Source organism: Protopterus annectens, chromosome 4.part0 (assembly GCF_019279795.1).
Source record: "Protopterus annectens isolate FY-2018-M chromosome 4.part0, PAN1.0, whole genome shotgun sequence".
NCBI lineage: Eukaryota > Metazoa > Chordata > Ceratodontiformes > Protopteridae > Protopterus > Protopterus annectens.
The window spans coordinates 408,387,872-408,409,400 of NC_056733.1; the positions used below are offsets into that span (position 1 = coordinate 408,387,872).

The 21,529-nt window shown below is 41.3% G+C and overlaps 1 protein-coding gene across 2 annotated transcripts in view; it reads right to left on the minus strand.

Moving 5' to 3' along the window:
* The window catches only part of LOC122799354 (adhesion G-protein coupled receptor D1-like), a 689,306-nt gene that overhangs the window by 184,138 nt on the left and 483,639 nt on the right, over positions 1 to 21,529 (minus strand). For both annotated transcript variants that reach the window (XM_044068349.1, XM_044068348.1), the window contains 2 exons: positions 17,773 to 17,926; positions 16,834 to 16,900 (listed from right to left, as the gene is read on the minus strand). In XM_044068349.1, the coding sequence (XP_043924284.1) occupies positions 16,834 to 16,900; positions 17,773 to 17,926 (221 nt within the window). The remainder of the gene's footprint in view (positions 1 to 16,833; positions 16,901 to 17,772; positions 17,927 to 21,529) is intronic.

Sequence of the window (21,529 nt, forward strand, 5' to 3'; positions counted from 1 at the left end):
CACATATACTGGGATTTTGTTCCACAGCATAGGGAGTCTTTGGGTGATGAATCTATCCCTCCAGCACGTCCTATTAATAGCCGTGTCGAGGTTTAAGTCTCCCGCCTTGTGGCTCTGACGGATCTAGATTTTTTGAGGTGAAGCATATTCATCAAATCTGGGTTAGACATGGCCTTGTATGTCAGGCAAAGGTCACCTCTGAGCAAGCGGTAAGTGACTGAATAGAGCTGGAGTTCTTTCAGTCGGGCAGCATAGGACAGATTTTTGAGACCCTTTATCCTTTTGGTGAGGAACTTTTGTGGCCTCTCCAGCTGCTGCAAGTGTCGGGTCAGATACATTCCGAATGGGGCATTGTACTCAATCATTGGTCTGATGAGTGATGAGTATAGGGAGACTATGACCTCCCTTGATCTAGATGTGAATCCCTTCATGATAAGGTGGGCAATGTAGAAGGTCTTCCTAACTACTTTAGCTACATGGGTGTCGAATGACAGGCTACTGTCAACCTGGGTCCCCAGGTCCCTGATAACTTCTTCTGTGCTCAGAGGATTACCACCTATATGGTAGCTAGGGGTAACCTTGTTTTTCCCGAAGGGTATGACTATGCATTTTTTGGCATTTAACTTTAGGCCATGGCTCTGGCACCAGTCATCCGTTTCTGTGAGACCCTTCTGAAGGATATCTGTGTCAGATGTGTTTTCGACTACGGCACCCAGTTTGAAGTCATCTGCAAACGTTGTCAGCCATAACCCTCCTGTGTTTGCTTGTACTTCAGAAAAGTAGATGCCAAACAAGAGTGGGCCCAGGACTGAGCCCTGTGGGACACCACTTGTGACAGGCTTTGAGTCTGACATGGCGCCAGCAACTCTGACCCTGTGAGTTCTGTCGCTCAGCCAGTTTGCAACCCATCTTGTGATATATGGGTTAACATTTAAGCTGATGAGTTTTTCAATGATACCTGAGTGGGGTATTGTGTCGAAGGCCTTCGCCAGATTGAGGTAGGCTGTATGGACTGCCTTTCCCTCATCAATGGCTTTGGTGACTGTTTCGAAGAAGTCAACCAAGTTTAAAAGGCATGATCTGCCTTTGACAAAGCCAAACTGGGTTGGATCCAAAGTCTGCAAATTCCCTATGTCTTTATTTATGAGGTCCATTATGATCCTCTCCATAGCTTTGCAGATAAGGCTTGTCAAGCTAATGGGCCGGTAATTTCCAGGGTCTGTGGAGGCACCGCCTTTGTGAAGTGGGACCACAGTCGCAGTGCGCCACTCCTGGAGTGCGTATCCAGAGGTGAGACTATGATTAAACAGCTGTCCTAGCTGTGGGTTTAATTCCTCGTTGAGTTTGTGGAGCACACAGCCTGGGACACCATCAGGTCCCATGGATGCTGTGTTTTTTGCTTTGGAGAGAGCAGTTCTCACTTGGGCGTTTGAGATGTTTGGGGGCTGCAACCATTTGGTATAGATATCTCTCCTTTTGGGGAGCGGAGTTTGCACTGAACCTGTCAGCCAGTATGTTGGCAATGTCTGTAGGATCAGTAATCTTCACATCATTTTGAACTAGTTCTGAGCATATCTGGGAGTTTCCTCCCAGGTTTCTTACATAGCTAAAGAAGGCCTTATGATTGTCTTTTGAGTCTTTAGCTATTTTTCTCTCAAAATTTGCTTTGGATGATTTTATGAGAGCTCTTAGCTTTTTACTTATAGTGATCAAAGGTGCCTTACCTTTTAAGGATTTTGCTCTATCTTGTAGTAGCTTCCTCCTTTTGTTGTAGAGTTTGTTTATGGCTGGGGTCCACCAGACTGGATGCTTGCCCTTGGTACAAAGAGTCTTTGTTTTGCTTGGGATTGCCTTATCTATGCAGTCCTGCAGGTGCTGGTAGAAGGCATTTGTAAGTGATTCAGCGGCTTGAGTACTGTTTTCCGCTGGCTCGGGGGCCTTAAAGGAGACCACACTAGTCTTTAGAAGTGTGAAGGCGGCTTTCGGGAAGTTTTTTACTGTGGTCCTTTTTATTTCAGGTGGGGGTGGGATGAGGACCTCCAGCAAGATTAGTTTGTGATCTGATCTCACCAGTGAGGGGTATACTTCCGGTGTTGAACATTGTGCTCCCATGTTCGTGATGATGAGATCAAGTATGTTTTCTCCTCTTGTGGGGATGGTGACTAGTTGTTCCATGGCATTTGAGTTTATGAATTCCAGGAACTTTTGGGCTAGGGTGTTTGGGCTTGAGTAGTGTTCCCAGTCTATATTAGGGTAATTGAAATCACCTAGTATGATGGTGTTTGGAGATACATTTATCCCCTCCAGTGTTTACAGGAAAGCCATGTGAGGTTCCTGAGTTTGTGAGGGTGGCCTGTAAGATGCTACAATTTGCAGAGCAGTCTTGCCTATGGTTAATTGCACCTGGATGGTCTCCGATGCATCGTGCGTTGCCACCAGTCTTGAGGTGTGGGTGTCCTTGATGAATCTGGATACCCCCCCTCCTTTCTTGGTATTGTCCGGATTTTGGGGCCGGAACGCATGGTATGAGGTAAAACCTGTTAGTGCTGGGGTGCTCTCAGGAGCCTTGAACCAGGTTTCTGTCACAGCACAGACATCGATGTTCTCCATACTGAGAAGGGCCTCGAGTGCGTGCATTTTGAGATTTAGACTTCTGGCATTGAGCAGCATTACCCTTAGTTTTTTCTTTTTGTGTTCTAGGGTGGTAGGTTTAGAATTTGAGCCTTGCCTAAAAAGGCACTATGGGGGTGGCAAGAGCCTTTGCCAATATCCGAATCCCAGGGTGACAGGTGCAAGCCGTCCCTTGCGAAGCAGTGTGGCTTGTCCAGCATGTCATCCCAGGCAGACAGACATTGGATCCCCTTTGAATGACACCAGAGTTTAAGCCAATTGTTAAAGCTGATCATCTTATCTCTGTATTGTGGCATCATTCTTGGTGAAGGTAGGATACTGCTCAAGGTCAGGGTCATACCTGCCTGGGCTACATAATCAGAGAGCTCCTCAATGTCTCTTTTCATGTAGTCCAAGGAGGTACATCTCAGGTCGTTTACACCAGCGTGGACAATGACTGAGTCATATTTGTACCTGCTGTTGAGAGACCTGAGTGCTTGCGTTATGTGGCGGATTCTAGCGCCCGACAGGCAGCTTACTGTAACTCTCTCCTTACTCAGTCTGGTGAGCGGGACGTCAGTGTGTCTGACTATGGAGTCACCAATGACTAGTGTGTCTGGCATTGTGTTTGGCCTTAAGGGCTGTGACTGTTTGACACCCTGACTGTGAGGTCTATGTGTTGCAGGTGTTGTGTTCTGAGGTGGTGGTTGTTTGGGTGTCTGCTTTGGTGGCCTCTGCTGTTTTGGTAGATTTCTGATCAGAGCCTCCGAGTATGTCTTTGTGTGTTTATGTGTATGATTTGAGGTTGTGATGGTACTATGTGAGACTGGGTCTATAGTGTGTGTGGTAACCTTCTCCTCCTGTCTGGTCTTGCCAGTCCTAAGTTGAGAGAGCTCAGCCTCCAGTTTGGCCATATAGTTGCATCTCTCGCATGTATTTGTGTTTTGTGGGAGGAGGAGAGGGTTGTCTGTGTACATGAGGCAATTGTAACATTGCCTCAATATTCCCAGGTTCACCAGCTGAGCAGGAGAGGATACTAGCAACTGATCCCTCGACATGCTAGAAGGAATAGACAAAAAAACTTTAAAAAGAGATTCCGGGGATGTGGGTGTCCGAGAAATGGGGTTCGCCTTTTTGGGGTACTATCTATAACAAGAGTGCTGTATCTCGGTGATAAGTACTGTAGGAGCAAGTGCTAGGTTTGACAGATACAGAATAGGCTACTCAGAGTCAGGTAGAGATGATCTATTTAGTTATAGGATATGCTGATTAGATCAGTAGTATAGTTCGAGGAAGGTAGTTTTAAGGGAAAATTTGAAGAGTGGACTTTAGGTAGCCCTAATAGTTTAAATCTGCTTAACCGGCGCTGCCCTAGTGTGCAACGGTAGCAGCTCCGCGCTAAATCGCGCTAAACCGCGCAAACGCGCGTTTAGCGTTTTTTATATCAGGGGGCTGAAAGAAGCTAGGAACTGGCCCAAAACGACCAATAAACTACAAGTTGCTGGCTGAAACCTCACAAAACTGGACCAACAGGCAGCTCAATGCTTCCCACTCCCACTGGTAAGCAAGGGAACTTCCTCTCTTCCAAATTAGGTAAAGAATCAGTAACAGGAACTGCAAACAAAGTCCAGGGATCAGCAAGCTCTGAAACTGGACTATTCTAGCTCAGTAAGGCGGGAAAACAAGAGATATTTTATATATATATATATGTGTGTGTGTGTGTGTATACACATATCAAGAGAAAAGCATGGTGCTTAATATTATTCCATGTACATAGCCTATTTAATGGGTAAATATGATTTGGATATGGAAATTTGGCTTATAGTAAAAATCAATAGACAATATTTAATCTCTAATGTTGATTTAATGTTAAAAATAATTAAAACTGAATATCCACCATTCTTGATTTTTTTAGCAATCTTGAAACAAACAATGAGATAAGAAGATCATAATTATCAAAATATATAAAATAATTAAGAATAATAAATGTTGTATCAAGGATATTGATTTAGATTATGATCTCCAAATGAACAGCTCAACTTCATGTCAATAGATAAAAATAATTTATTATCCTAAAAAACTTTATTATCTTTATTTTGGAGATTATTCACTTAAAATGTCGTCACAGATCATGAATCATTCCACACAGAATTGATATTGTATACAAAAAGGAAGTTATTGCTTATTTGAGGTGTAAATCCTTAATCAAAGCAGATTTTCAACACATTGACTGCAAAATTTGTCATTATTTCTTGCAAACATTGTGGTTTGATAAATTTACATTAACTAATATTTTGATGTTTAATGCACCAATTACTGGATGTGTATTCATGTTTTAATTCCAATTTCTCTGAAATGCATTCACTATTTCCAAGAAAATGACTACAAATAATTGGAAAAATTAAGCTACACCTTTATTTACAGAATTTATAAATACTGTCACGGTTGTGTGTCATAAAGAAATGTCTACTGACAGTATGGAAAAACATAATTACAGAATATAATTACTGGATACACTTGAATTCCTTAATAGAGATATATTAATCTATGTCCTATGATCATTTTATGGCTGTTTAATGAATTTTAGTAATGTATACAGAAAGGATTTATGTAGACACTTGTGCAAACAGCTATTTATTTTATTATGTTAATGTGATTGTTTCTGCATAAAAAATAATAAAATATTTAAAAAAGAATAAAACCAAGGTCTCTGGGTTTCACTGTAATTTATAAGACCATAATTGCAATCCTCAGAATTATGACACTATGCAGAATCCATACTAGGTCTGAGGGTGTGGTAAAACTCCTACTCCACAGTACAGTGATGTGAAAGTTAATATATACAGTAAATGGGTGTGGAGGGTTCATCCCCTGTGTCAGTGGTAAAGGGGACTTGTTCTCAATAGCAAAAATATTTTCAATCTATAACATTGATCTTCATAATTTAATGTAAAAACTCAGAATATTGGATCTTGTATTTGTGATAGGGAGCCAAAGTCAAGTAACCTTAAAGACAAAACAGTACTGTCACCCCTTGCACATAATACATCTGCTCAAAGTCATACAATCTTTGTCTCCAAACTTGGCCTGAAAAGACTTTGTAACTATTCAAGAAGTGCTCAGGCAGAGCTGTTACAAGACAGCCAAGGTGAATGTAGTCCAGACCTCTGCTAATGAATTCATAACTGACACTGCCAGAGGGAGAGGGACAGTTACAAATAATCAGCATAACAATGATACTATAGTTGTTTCCATCTGAGCATAGAAAAAGTGAGTATTGATGGACCCAGGATGGAACCTTGTGGAACCTCACAATCTACAGGGTATGAAGATGAGAAACTAACCCATAAACTACTCTTAGGGAGTGACTACTGAAGTAGGAGGCAAACCAGTCAAGTACAGCTGCTGAGAGATTACAATAAAGATGTAACTGTTTCAAAACACATTTGACAATACAACCCACAAGAATTGACCTAGCTATTCAGGATTTGGGAACTTATGTGGACAATGACTTAACTTTTGACCAACATGTGTCTATTGTTGTAAAACAACTTGTGATGATATGGGCTATTGCCAGCATAGCTAGCTGGAGTTTTGTAAAATAAATGATATCCTTTGAATATCAAACTGATTTGTTCAAGATGCTTGCATTACAAATGTTTTGGAACTGTATGATATTTGAATATCAAACTAATTTGTACAGATGCTTATGTTACAAATGTATTAGAACTGTATGGCCTTGAATATCAAAATGTATTTGTAAAGTTGCTAGTGTTGAAAAATGTATCAAGAGTGGGTTCTGCTGGACAGAAAAGGAATGTACATATGAGACTGTATGTATATATGTTAGCAAAGGACCGTGGAAGAGCAGAGGTTAACCAGCTAGCTAACTTTAAGAAAAATAAGGAAAATGTAAATGAGCTGCATTCTTCAGTGATGAATAGGACCAGAGATAGTAGATCTGGAAGAAGCCATTGTTTATTAGCTTCAGTAAAAAGAGGGAAAATGCTGTGATTGTTTCTTGGCCTCAGGCCTGCCATAAACATTAGAAAAGTTCTAGATATGCACTTTTTACATGGCTATCCTAAATTCCTCTCTTATCTTCAAAAGGGGATAGTGTGGGAACCTATAGTCAGGTGACCAGATGAGGTCATTCTGACAGCCCTAGAAATAATAGTTTTTATATGTTACAGGGAGTGGGCGGCCACGGTGGTGCAGCGGTTAGCGTTGCCACCTCACAGCAAGAGGTTCTCCGGTTTGATCCTCAGCTGGGGTGCCTTCTGTGCGGAGTCTGCATGTCCTCCCTGTGGTTGCATGGGTTTCCTCCAGGTGCTCCGGTTTCCTCCCACATCCCAAAGACATGCGGTAGGTGGATTGGACACTCTACATTGGCCCTAGGTGTGAGTGTGTGCGTGTGTGTGCCTTCTGTGGAAGGTTGGGTGCCGGCTGGCAACTCAACACTGTAAAACTCCACTGCCAATCATGAGCAGACAGGTGATCTGCTGTGGTGACCCCTAACTGGGAAAAAGCCGAAAGAAGAAGAAGAAGATATGTTACAGGGAGTAATCTCTGAGCATTGAGTATTCTATCTTGGGCCAGACAATAAAAAGGACCATTCACCACATCATCTGCCTTGCTCTGTTAAGTAAGTAGGGAATAGTAATTATCCTAGATTCAGTCAGGAAAATATAGTGAAGTTTAGTTTGTTCATCAATGTTATTTTCAGTATTCCCTGTGATTTGAACTTTCTGGTTTACTATAAATATATATTCAGTATTTTCATGTTCTTTTATTATTTATTATTAAATATATTTAATGCCTTTATTATGCCTGGTCCTTTTAGAAAGTATTTAACCATTTAGAGTCCTTATATTTATTTGGTGACACTGTGTGGGCCACTCCTGAAGGCCTAGCTGTCTTGGTCAACTACTGCCATTTGTATTAGTATTGATATTACGACACCCTTTATTAAGGGCTTTGAGTAGCTGATTGCTGAGTATCTGGTGGCAGTTATAACTACCATATACTCTGGGCAGAAGGGGGCACAGCAGGTAAATCTGTGCCAGCCTTTCCCAGGTGTATGTGTGTGAAAAATAAAATCTGACAGTGTGTGCGTGTGTGTGTGTGTGTGTGTGTGTGTGTGTGTGTGTGTGTGTGTGTGTGTGTGTCAACTACTTGGAGCAGGTACACAAAGCACTGGTTTCACCGAGAGGGGGGCTGGAGGACTTGGCTTGGACACTCAGCTGAGGACCTAACCCTACAGCTGTACCAGTGGGAGTCTTACTGGGGATCTGGAGGGAGACAGATAGAGAAATCCAAACCCCAGACTAAGTGTGTTCCCTGTGTGCTCTTAAGGGAAATTGTACTTGATGCAGACAGCTGCATCTGGAAATACTGAGTGTATCCATTTGTACTCCAAATGAACATCCCTCTCCATTGTCAGTGGTAAGGATTCAGGCTCCTTGATTACTGGCCCAGATAGGGGTGGTCACATATTGGTGAGCAGTGATGTCAATCTTGAATTTCTGTAGCCTGTAAGTAGTGGTCAATAAAGAAGTTGTTTGTACTCTCAAGCAACCATAAAGTAGACATTCAGAGTTTCATATCACAATAGTTTTATTATTTACTTTTTGTTAGCTTAGTTAGTCAGGGAGAGCAGCAAGGATGTCAGCAGAGGATTATGGCAAGCTGAGAAGGAACTCGTCAGCAAGATGTGCCAAGCCAAAGGACTGGTGCGTGGCAAACTGACTAAAGGGGAAATTATTGCAGCCCTAATCACAGCTGCAGCACAGATCAGCAACCAAGAGGACAACCAGTCTGGCATTGGGGATGTGCAGCTCTCAGAAACAGGACAGTTCACCTTTTCTTCAGAGGAATAAAAACTCATCTGGAGTTAAAGAGACTTTGACTGGTGGCCAAACATTTGGAATTAGAATCAGCAGACAGAATGAGGCATTAGGAGGCTGAAGAAAATGAGAGACTGTGGCAGGCAAAGCAGATGAAATTAGACCCAGCAGAAAGACTGGGACATTTGGAGGCAAAAGAAAATGGAAACAGAGGCAATGTGAAGAGGAAATACTGGTTCTTTGTCACGGTCATCAAGGTAATGGGGAAGGTAGTAACAAAGGTCAGTAAATTTCTTCCTGAATTTATAGAAGGTGGTAATTTTGATAGTTTTATTCATATATTTGAAACAGTATATAAACAGTATAATGTTGACCAAGGGCTCTGGGTATGGTACTCCATGGTAAAGCTGTAACTGCTGTTTCTAAATTGTCTGGTACTTATTGCTTAAACTATGTTACAGTTAAAAAATGTTTATTGGAGTGTTTTAAGTTAATGACTGAAGCTTACAGAAAAATGTTTTGTGAACATAGACACAAAGTAGATGAAAGTGTGTGTGATTATATTCCTGAGTTAAGCACTGATTTTCATAGGTGGGTGAATGGATGTCAGGTCACCACTTTTGAAAGGCTGTCAGACCTTTTGGTGAGGGAACAAGCCCTTAGCACTTTGCCTGAGGGCATGAGAATCTGGTTGGCCAACCAAGAATGCAACTCTGCAGATGAGCTGGAGAAAAAGAGGTATCTGTACTTAGCAAGCAGGGCAGCACTGCACAGGAAAGGGATACCCAGTGCTGCATATGGATATAAGGGAATCCATGTTGGGCAGCCTTAACTGCCCTAACAGAGTCTGCCAGTAACATGGGAAGCCAGTAGTTCAGGCACGTGGTCAGGATCAAGGGTTACATTTTTTAAATGTAACCAGTGCAGCTATGTAGCATATAGATGTCCACAGAGGCAAGGTGGGAAACAAAAGGTGGGGGAGCCAACAAATGGGAATAACAGAATGCCAGTGGTAAGTTGTCTGGAGACAGCAGGGGTACCAAACTACCACCAGAGTTTGTATCCTATCTTGGTGGATGGAAAACAGGCCACTTCCAAGAGATACACAGCCTCTGATATAACCATTGTAAAGCCTGCAGTGGTTAAAGAGAAGCAGTACTTTCTTGGGCAGTCCACTCCAGTCAGAGATTTAGGGGGGATCCCATTACAAATGCCTTTGGTCAGTGTTCACTTGATTTCGAGGGCGGAAAAGGAAGCAAGCAAGGAAGTGTGTTTGAGGATATCCCTGCATATGTCTTGGTAGGGAATGATTTTGATAATGCAGTACCTTGCGTGCATCCAGTGACATGCAGTCAGGATGGGAGAGAGGCATATGGGTCTGATAGCCTGGGGGAGACCCAGACAGACTGCACCCCTTAAGCCAGGCCTGGTGATGTGGCTAATTCTGAAAGGGAGCTACCCTGAAGTGGTGAGACTGAAGATGAGCCCTAGCTACTGATAGGTACTGATGTTCTCTTGGACAGAGTGACTGCAAGGGCAGCGGTGAGTGGTAGTACCCCGGCTGACAGTGAGGCCCCAATGTCAGAGGATACCAGTCTTCCTGTGGAAGGGGAGCTGGGAAGAGTCACAACAGTAGAGCTGAGACAGACTCAGCTCTCAAACCCAACATTAAGAGCCTGGACGGAGGTAGCTAGGGAAGCACCTGATTCTCAAGGAAAAGGGGAGTCTGTATACTGGAACAAAGGGTTACTGTATACAGAGTGGACCCCTGAGGGAGGGCAAGAAGGTGAGGTAATACAGCAGTTGGTAGTGCCTAGACCCTAACATCTGGCACTTCTAGACATAGCCCATGATATTCCTTTGCAGGGCATATGGGCATAAAGCATACCAAGAGATGTATTATGCAAAACTTTTATTGGCCTGGGATTGCAAGGGATGCAACAGGGGTACTGCAGGACCTGTGAGCAGTGCCCAAAATTAGGCAAGACAGGAGACAAGGTCAAAGTTCCTTTGAAGCCTTTGCCTGTGACTGTGGAGCCATTTAAGAGGGTAGCTATGGATATCTGTGGGGCCTCTGATTACCCCAAGTTCTACAGGGAAGATGTATATCCTAGTGGTAGTAGATTAGGTTACTAGATACCCTGGGGTGGTGGCAATGTCCTCCATCAAGGCTGAGAAGGCTGCAAATGCTTTGCTAGAGATTTTCAGCAGGGTAGATTTCCAAAGAGAAATACTGACTGACAGAGGTGCCAATTTCACATCAGACCTGCTGGCTTGTCTGTGGAAGAACTGTGGGGTGAAGCAGCTAAAGACCACGCCCTACCATTCCCAGACTAATAGTCTTATGGAGAGGTTAAACTCTACATTAAAAACCATGCTACAGGCATTTGCAGACCAATTTAAGACAGAGTGAGACAAATACTTGCCCCATCTATTGTTTGCATACAGGGAGGTGCCCCAGCAATCCGCAGGTTTTTTAGCCTTTGAGTTGCTGTATGGGCATAGGATGAAGGAGCCCTTAGATTTGATTTGTGATGAGTGGGAGGGTGAGTGTGAATCCCACAAGCAGTCTTTTGTGGCATATGCCTAAACCCAGGACAAGGCTTAGGGAGCTCATGGGCTTGGCCCAGGAGAACCTGGCAGGAGCTCAACAGCAGAAAAAGGTCTGGTTATGACAGAAATGCTCGAGCCAGAGAATATGCTGTGGGACAGCAGGTTATGGTGCTCATTCCTGTCAGACACAATAAGCTGCAGGCAGCTTGGGAGGGACCCTTCAAAGTGGTAAGGAAGGTCAGTGATGTTAACTACATGGTAGAACTGCTAGCTAGGAGGCAGGAAGCAGGGGCACAGATTGTACCATACTAATGTGATGAAGCCTTACCATGATAGGGAGGCCCTTGTGCTAATTATTTGCAGTGGATGGCAGGAGGAGTTTGATGAGGATCTGGTGACTGATCTCCTCAGTGAGGCTCAGACTGATACTTCAGTGGAAGAAGTAGGCAATGTCTCAATGGCTATCCCCTAACCAAGTCTGAGAAATCTGAGCAGTGGTACAGTAGTTTGGGGACATGTTGACTGGGAAACCAGGGTTCACCCACCTGGTGCAGCACCATGTGGATTCAGGGCCCAAAAGACCTATTAAGCAGGCCCCTTACAAGGTGTCTGAGTGAGTCAGACAGACTCTGAGGGAGGAGATACAGGAAAAGTTGGAACTGGGAGTAATCCAGGAGTCCAGCAGTCCCTGGGCCTCCCCAAAGAAGGATGTCAGCACGAGGTTCTGTGTGGACTACAGGAAACTAAATAGTCAGACAGAGTCAGAGGCTTACCCCATGCCTAGGACAGATGAAGCCTTAGAGAAGCTGGCTGGAGCTAAGTATCTGGCCACTACTGATCTGACAAAGGGCTATGGGCAGGCGCCCTTAACTCCCAATGCTAGAGAGAGGTCATTTTTTGGGACTCCTTTCAGCTTGTATGAGACCACAAATGAAAAATGCTCCAGTGACTTTCCAGAGGCTGGTAGATCATATCCTTGCAGGAGCAGGAAATTATGCCCTTGCTTATCTGGATGATATTGCCGTCTACAGCCATTCCTGGCAAGAGCACCTTCAGCATGTCACAGAGGTGCTGGAAAGACTTGCAAAGGGCAGGGTTGACCATTAGGCCCAGTAAGTGTCAGGTGGGTATGGCAGAGGTCTCCTACCTGGGGCACAGAGTGGGGAGTGGTAAGATCAGGACAGAACCTACCAAAGTAGAAGCCATTCAAGCATGGCCTGCTCCGGTTACCATAAAGCAGGTGAGGGCATTCTTAGAGACAGCGGGGTACTATAGAAAGTTTGTCTGCAATTATAGTACAATAGCTGCTCCCCTCACAGACCTGATGAGGAAAAAGAGCCCAGATAAGGTAGTGTGAACCCAGCATATCAGCAGGCATTCCAGAAGCTTAAAGAAGCTTTGGTAGGACCCCCTGTGGTAGCCAGTCCAGATTACAGCAGATAATTTGTTGTGCAGATGGATGCTTCAAACCATTCATTGGGTGCTTTACTTAGCCAGGCTTCCTCAGAGGGAAAAGAGCACCCAGTGGTATATCTCAGCTGTAGACTCCAACCCAGGCAGGAATGTTATGCAGTGGTACAAAAGGAATGTCTATCTATAGTATGGTACTGCAGAAACTTCAGACATATCTGTATTGAAGGAAATTCATTGTAGTTACAGACCACAATCCCTTTAATGTGGCTACATAGAGCCAGCCAGCAAAATGCCAAGTTATTAAGGTGGAACTTAGAAATTCAGGCATATGACGTGACAGGACAACACCATAGTGGGGTTAGCAATGCCAATGCTAATGGGCTCTCAAGACAGGGAATGGGGTAACATACTCCCAGATAGGTATATTTCTCTCAAGCCATGTTTCTCAAGGGTCAAGGGAGAGATGTGATGATGTGGGCTAGTGCCAGCATAGCTAGCTGGAGTTTTGTAAAGAATTATATCCTTTGAATATCAAACTGATGTGTACAAGAAGCTTGTGTTACAAATGTATTGGAACTGCATGGTGTTTGAATATCAAACTGATTTGTACAGATGCTTATGTTACAAATGTATTAGAACTCTATGGCATTTGAATACCAAACTGAGTTGTACAGATGCTCATGTTACAAATGTATTAAAACTCTATAGTATGTGAATATCAAAATGCATTTGTAAAGTTGCTAGTGTTGAAAAATGTACCAACAGTGGGTCCTGCTGGACAGAGAAGGAATATATATATATATATATATATATATATATGTGTGTGTGTGTGTGTGTGTGTGTGTATGTGTGTGAGACTGTAAGTACATATGTTAGCAAAGGACCCTGGAAGAGCAGAGGTTAACCGGCTAGCTTACTTTAAGAAAAATAAGGGAACTGTAAATGAGCTGTTAAAACATTAAAATGGCATCCCACAGTGATGAATAGGACTGGAGACAGTAGGTTTGGAAGAAGGCAGTGTTTATTAGCTTCAGTAAAAAGAGGGGAAGTGCTGTGATTGTTTCTTGGCCTCAGACCTGCCATAAACATTAGAAAAGCTCTAGGTATGCATTTTTTACATGTTTATGCTAAATTCCTCTCTTAACTTCAAAAGGGGATAGTGAAAGAACCTAGAGTCATGTGACCAGATGAGGTTATTCCAGCCCTGGCAATAATATATTTTATATATTACAGGGAGTAATCTCTGAGCATTGAGTATTCTGTCTTGGGTCTGACAACAAGAAGGACCATTCACCACATCATCTGCCTTGATCTATTAAGTAAGTAGGGAATAGTAGTTCTCCTAGATTCATTCAGGAAAATATAGTAAAGGTTAGTTTAGATATTATTTTTCTTTATTTGTCTGAGTCTGTCCATCAATGTTATTTTCAATATTTCTTGTGATTTTTAACTCTGTGATTTACTGTGAATATATATTTAATATTTGCATGGTCTTTTATGATTTATTATTAAATATATTTAAAACTTTTATTGTGGCTGGTCCTTTTAGAAAGTATTTAACCTTTGAGAGTACTTATATTTATTTGGTGACACTGTGTGGGCCACTCCTGAAGGTCTAGCTGTCTTGGTCAACTATTACCATTTGTATTAGTATTAATATTAAACAGTATAATTGAACACCCTTTGTTAAGGGCCTTAGAGTATCTGATAGAGGAGTGTCTGGTGGCAATGATAACTACCTTATACTCTGGGCAAAAGGGGGCACAGCAGATAAATCTGTGCCAGCCTTTCCCAGGTGTGTGTGAAAAAATCAAATCTCACAGTGTGAGTGTGTCAGTTACTTGGACCAGGGACAGGAAGTGCTGGTTTCACCGAGAGGGTGCTGGAAGCCTTGATTTGGATGGTCAGCTGAGCACGTAACCCTGCAGCTGCACCAGTGAGGAGTCTTCTTGGGGACCTGGAGGGAGACAGATAGAGAAATCCAGACCCTGGACTGAGTGTATTCCCTGTGTGCTCTTAAGGGAAATTGTACTCAGTGTGAAGAGATGCATCTGGTAATACTGACTATATCCATTTGTTGTCCAAGTAATGTGTCAGTGGTCAGGAATCAGGCTCCTTGATTACTGTCCCAGAGAGGGGTCATCACACAAGTCCTTCTACATTGCACAGCATATAAACAAAGGGGATTGTGTATAGATCTAGAGATGTCATTGTCCCCCTTTACTCAGCCCTCATAAGTACAATTATTGAATATAATGCCTGCTTTGGCATGTATCTGTCCAGATACATGCAAAGACTGGATTGCCCAGAGATATGCTTTACTAATAGGATAAAAAGTCTAAACAACATGTCCTCCATGGGCTGACTCAAAGCCCTGTCTCTATACTACAGGCTGCTAAGAGGTGACCTAGGTTGGATTTACAGCACATCAGCAAGTCAAATTACATCAGAAATGCTTGATCTAGGGATCTGGACATCTTCTGCAACATCAACAGAAAGATTTGAGGGACAGGTATATCTCACAGATGTCCTGCTGCTGTGGAACAGACTCCCCATCCACATAAAACAGTCACCCCTGTCCATATTCAAGCACAACATAGATATGTGCATGGGGAACAGAAAATATACCCCAAGGCTGTCCCCTGTACTACTAATGAACAAAGGCAGCTCCTAAATGCTTTATCCCATGAATGGTTTCCCTCAAATTATCTATGGTATGATCCCAGTAATTCTCATTAGGGGTACTATATAATTGTCAACCATGGGATGGGTAAGGCCAGTGTATAACTAAATGGGATAGGTTATTTCCAGCACAAAAAGAAAATTGGCTAGGCTTAAATTGGCCTTTAAGGGCAGCTAGCCTGGTACTTACCTATGAACCTATAAAAAAAGATATAATTGTCAATAGCACAGAATACCACTGAGACAGCAAAAATGATGAAATGCAAATAGGTCTACTGCTTTCCTTTGCTACTTTGCCAGGAGAAGGTCATTCCTGGCCTTAGCACAGTGTCATGTCTAAATTTGAGACTGAAATGAATGAAAGATGCTGCTCTTAAGATGGGAATCAGCCTGTTTAAAAAATGCCACCTTTTCATAAACCTTGCTGTGGAAAAATTCTGAATTCAAATGAAAAGATGATAAATTGACAAATAATACTGTCATTATTTTCTAACTTCAGCCCTTGATGATTTGGCAGTGATTTGCCAGAAAACCACAATTTTATGAGAAACAGGCCAAAGATATGAGACAAAAATCTGGACATTCTGCAAAAATCTAGGCAGTTGAGAGATATGCTCAGAACAGCAGCAAAAAGTTGTTACTACATACCACCTTAAAATGTAGTTCTACAGATGCTACCTCGACTTCATGAATGGATGCATCTGTGGTAACAGTGCTGTCCTCTCTCCCATACTTGAACTGGATTATAATGTTAACCCTTAAGAAGCCTTTTACACGCAGCCACTGTTGCATTATAGCTATTTAATTTTGGTACAACAGATACTTATATTTTGTTTTCTTTTCCATTCCTTTTACTAAATTAATATTTTTAAGGAACATGCATAAAAAAAACTTTGCATGTCTTAAAAACTTAAACCTAACCATGTTAACAGAGCAAAGATATAATGTATTATCAGAAATAACTAATGTTGAATAAAAACAACTGCACTGATGACCCCTTGCTGTTTTTCCATAAACGGAGGAAAACCTTTACACTGGAGGTCAGCAACAATGGAAATGCCAGTTTATCTTATAGTTTAGATTAAAATTCTAAACACTGCTGTATGGTGATCAACCACATTTTATGGTGTGAAGAGTCTTATAGATCATCACAATATGTCCCCGCAAACACACATTTCTTACACACAGGCATGCATCTAAACTAAGGCACATTTTCATTTAAAAGTACATTAGTGAGCCACTCCTATTTTTCTGAAATGCTTCAAGCTGAGCATCTTCCTTAATACATTACTGTATGCTATCACTGTGAATGATGCATCTGTCAATGACCATCACATCTCAGCTGTACTTTCACACCTAGTTACAATTCTGCAGTTCATTACAGACCTCTTACAGAGCTATAGGCTTGAGCGTATGAAGCGTAATGTATTTGATGTATAACAGGTGCTCTGTTTCATGCAGGCAGGCAAAAAAGTCATCTGCTTCACATTTTCCTTTTAAAGTTTATACCAGTAGTGGACTTTGAGTATCAGCATGCAGTCATTAAAGTAGCCATTGCGGACAATTAATATATGATCAGCACTCATGAGCAGGGTCATATGCTGCAGATACATGTCATAAGTACATATGGAGACAGAGAACAACAGTCAGACACACACACACACACACACACACACACACACACACACACACACACACACACACACACAGAGCAGTATTTTGGACTCACTTGTTTTCTGTACCATATCCATGAAAAGCAGCAGGCACAGTTGCAGCACAGAATATGAGTGGTACACCTGTAGAGATACAAATCACAGCAGGTCATTAAATGACAATGGTCTCTACAATGAATGCATGGTTATGAAATAAAAATTGCATTCTCAACTACATTTTTACTCAATAAAATGCTGAAAAAACTGTAAACAACATCTCTTTACTTCAGTACCTCCCTAAGTTACATGCATATAAAATCAGTTTGAATGCAACAGCAGTAATTCTAGTAGTGGGTTACCTAATCGCTCCACTAAATAAGAGATCCAGTAAAAAGATATTTGACTAGGTGTGGGATAAAAAACAGGGTGTCACACAATATAGAGGAGGAGGACAGAGCTGTCATGGTGAATAACAGAATACCAAGCCATGCCTCAGTCTTTATAACTCAAACTTCCATTCTGAATGAATGAATCTTTAGTGAAGGATTCACTACAAGCCTAACATTCCTGGCTGCAATAGTACATTAGAAAATGATAATAAAAAGCTAAGTAATAGGGGCAACACAGTGGAGCAGGAGATAGTATTGTTGCCTCGCAGCAAGAGGTTCTCCGGTTTGAGTCTTGACTGAGGTGCCTTCTGTGTGGAGTCTGCATGTCTTCCCTGGGTTCACATGGATTTCCTCCAGGTGCTCCAGTTTCCTCCCACATTCCCACATTCCAAAAATATGCAGTAGGTGGATTTTACACTTAAAACTGGCCATAGGTGTGAGTGTGCATGCAAGTGTGTGTTGTGGAAGAACTGTCATGGCAGGGCTAGCCACCCGGCAGTGCAAACATTGGTTCTAGATGATTGTCTCTGTTAATGTGACACCCTGACCCCATGTGTAAAAATTGGAAAAAGGGGTTGTAGATGGATGGATGGCCAAAAATCTAAGAAATAACATATAAAAACATACCCCATCCTATAAAGTAGTAGTAGCCTACGTTATTATAGTCATTGTAAAAGAGTCTCTTCATGGCTCTCTTCAAATAAAGTCCTTTACATAGTATCCAAAAAAAGGCAGACAAATAGAGGTAGTGTAAGACAATGGCAGCCACACGGCATGGGATCTGAAATGAAATATAAAAAGGCACTGTCAGAAACTTAAAATCAGTGGTTGTATCCAACAAATACTTTGATACTATTCAGTGGAACAGGGCCTAGAGATCTTACCAATGTCAAAGCAAGTTAAAAATATCAGTCCTAAACTAGATAAGGCATACTGTAATGATCCTTTAGTTTACTAAAGCCCATATCTAATCACCTTTATGCTTAATGTCATTGTTCCCAGGGATTCTTGTCAGTTTTGCAACTGTCAGCTCAATTAAAGTTGTCTTGCTTATCAACCAAGACATCAAAACTGCAATCAATTATTTTTGTAAGGAGTAAAGCTTGCCATATTCTCATGCAGGAAACTGCTATCTTCACACCCCAACAACTGTTATAAACTGTAAGAAGGTTACTGTAATATGTTGGCAAAGGTAGACCTCCTTGAGATGAAATCTTCAAGAGAAATTGTATTTCTGTGAATTGTCCAAAAATGCAGATTTGTATAACTAGCGCCCATTACCCTTTACATAGCGCAAATATGTCAAATTACAATTCTTTGAAGTCTCAGATAATGACTATAAAGAAAATGTAAATAACTTTTACAGTGGACTTTGAAATTAACAATTCAGATGTCTTTCTGAAGGGCTGCAGCGCCTTTTTTGTTTTCTCTCAAACTCCTGATCTACCTTTCCTTTATGTTAAATTTGCCTGACTGCAAGAAATAATTAATCTGTCCAGCCAGCTGCTTAAACGCAGTTAACTTATTCGTCTGTCACCATCTCTACATTCCCCTATCTATTATCAGATATAGTTCCTCTTGAATGCTTATTGGATTTCTCTCTCCTGCACTCACAATGACAGCCCATCCTGTGGGCTCACAGTCCTCTCCATGAAGGAGTCCTTTCACAGATCCAGGGAATATTTGTTCCCTGCAATCAGAAACCTGTGCCCTGTCTTCTCCCTGTCCTTCTTGTTTATGATGATCCCTTCACAACTCCCTGACATGATTTTCTGCAAGCATTTAATACCCCCTCACTCTCTCTCTAGGTCTGGTTGTAATGTTTCTCTTTCACTCACACAACCTTCTGGTGTCTTTCTTCTGTGACTCATTACAGTAACCTCATTTACTTGTCAGTATCTGACTTCCAGAATGGGATACATTACTCAAGGTGTGGCCTGATCAAGGCTCTATATATTGGAAGTATTATCGCTTTGCTTCTAGATCTACTCTCTTGAGGATACACCAAAAACATTCTGCTCACAGTTACTGCCCTCCCTCTTAGTTCCCAGTGGTCCAGTCTAAGTGGGATAAATATTCTCATATCCCTTTCAGTTGTATCACTATCAGTTCCAGACCTCCAATGTATAGTGTATATCAGGACTGTTGTAGTCCAAGTGTAATGCATTTCATCACATCTTCTCCGTAGTGAAACAGAAATCCCATCTTTCTACCCATTTGTTTAATTTTTCCCAAGTTCTTCCTTATATTTTTCCCCATCCTGCACTGTTACACATATCTGTGCCATCAGGGAAGAATTTGATCTTACTGTCTATTTCATCATATATGCTGGAAACAAATACAGTAGATAATGCTAGACTCAGGACCCACCACTGTAGTACTACTCTAATGTCTTCCCTATGTTCTGATACTGCCCCCCTCCCAAAAAAAAAAATAAAAATGCTGAATAATCTTCAAAACTAATCTATTGATTCTAAAAGTGAAGCACTTTTGTTCATGTACTAATTTGGACTTCTTCTGCACTAACATTGAGAAAAATCATGTGATTAAGTACTTCAAGTCCTACCATATGACTTATACATGTGACTCCTAAAAAATCACTTCAAATAACACCTGGTATTCCCAGGCAGTCTCTCACCCTGATCCTACTTAGCTTCCAAGATCAGGTGTATTCAGGGTGGTATTATTTATTTATTCATTCAGTGTTTTTGTTGTTTGAATGACATGTGTTAACCAGGAAAGTCTGACTGGGCAATAGAACCCATTTTTCAAAGAGGCCAACAGACAAAAGATCCACAAAGGCAAAAGTTTTACAAAGAAAATTGTTCAAAGATAAATGTTATAAAGGCAAGTTTACAGACTTTGCACTTTATTCAGCTGCTTTTACTTTATTTGTGTTTCTTGGTTTTTGCTGCTTGTTCTTAAAAGTGTTCAGTTGCATTTATTTTGCTGTATTTATTACTGCTTGTTAGCAGCCTGATTAAATTGTAACTGCTATTCTAAGCCTGTTAGTTTTCATTTAAGCACTTGAGCTTTAAGCCAGCTGTTTTACATTAAGGTTTGTAGTCTACACTCTTGTGGCAGGAGAAGTAACACAAAATAAACAGCCGGGGTGAAAGATGAAACACACGGTAAATAGCGTAACCAGTAGTTTAATGCCCGCTTTCGTAAAAACTTCATCAGAATACAAAATAACCACAATTCAATGCATTTAAATAGCCAAATAATTAGCAAACAATTACTCAATTAAAATCAATCAAACAATTTAGTTTTTTAAAAAAAAATATATTCACTTTAAAAAAAATCAAATGAATCAAGTCCCTTGTTCAGTTGCAATTTCCTATGTTTTAAAAAACATTTGATGTTAATGTAGTCATTTAGACCAGGGAACTTATCCGATTTAAGTTTTATCTGCCACATGGTTTCACGCTGCTCTAAAAAATTTTTAAAATCCCCAGCTCGGAGATCAGCATGAACAACTTCTAAAACTGAGAACAAAAATTTCTTATATCTGTTGCAAGTTTTGGTGTGTTTATACAGGGCATTGTTCTCGTCGTTCGTTTTGATGCTATAAAGATGCTCTCTAATTCTAGTATTTAAACAACGGGTGGTCATGCCAACATAGTATGCAGAACAACCCGAACATTGACTGATGTAAACCACCCCCTTAGTTTTGCAGTCAGCATAACAAGGTGCTTTAAAGGTGTTGTCAATGGTGTCTATTTTGATGTAAGGTCCCTCTGAAATAAATCGACACATGCTGCAGCTGTGGCAAGCATGCATCCCAACCTTTTTGGTATTAATGGTTGGTGCAACTGACATTTTATTTTCCAAAATTCCCTTCAAGTTATAACGGTTCCTGAAGACAAATTTAGGACCTTCACCCAAAGTCCTTCTAATCTCTTCATTACCGTTAATAATTTTCCAGTTGTCAACAACGATCTGTCTAATCACAGAGCCATCAGAACTAGTGTCTAAAGAACACAAAGCATCGGTGTTATAACCACTCCCGTGTGCCTTCTGGTTCTGTCCGCTGTTGATAGAACTAGGAAAATCAATAATGGGTTTAAAAATACTGTCACGTTTTCCTAGTACTTCCTCACTAGTTAATGCTAGTTTGTGAGAATCATACCCCCTATGTAAAAATAAAGACAAAACAGTGTTAAATTCCTGTATCAAATCATCCTTTTTAGATGTCATCCGGCTTGCTCGTATAAACTGCCCTCGAGGAATGTTCCTGATGACATGTCTAGGGTGGTTACTAGAGTGGTGCAAATACCCATTAGTGAATGTCTCCTTGCGATGAATCCTACTATGTAAACGTTCATCGTCTGTGTCCCAATATAATGATACATCTAAGAAATTCACTATGGTTCCAACATTT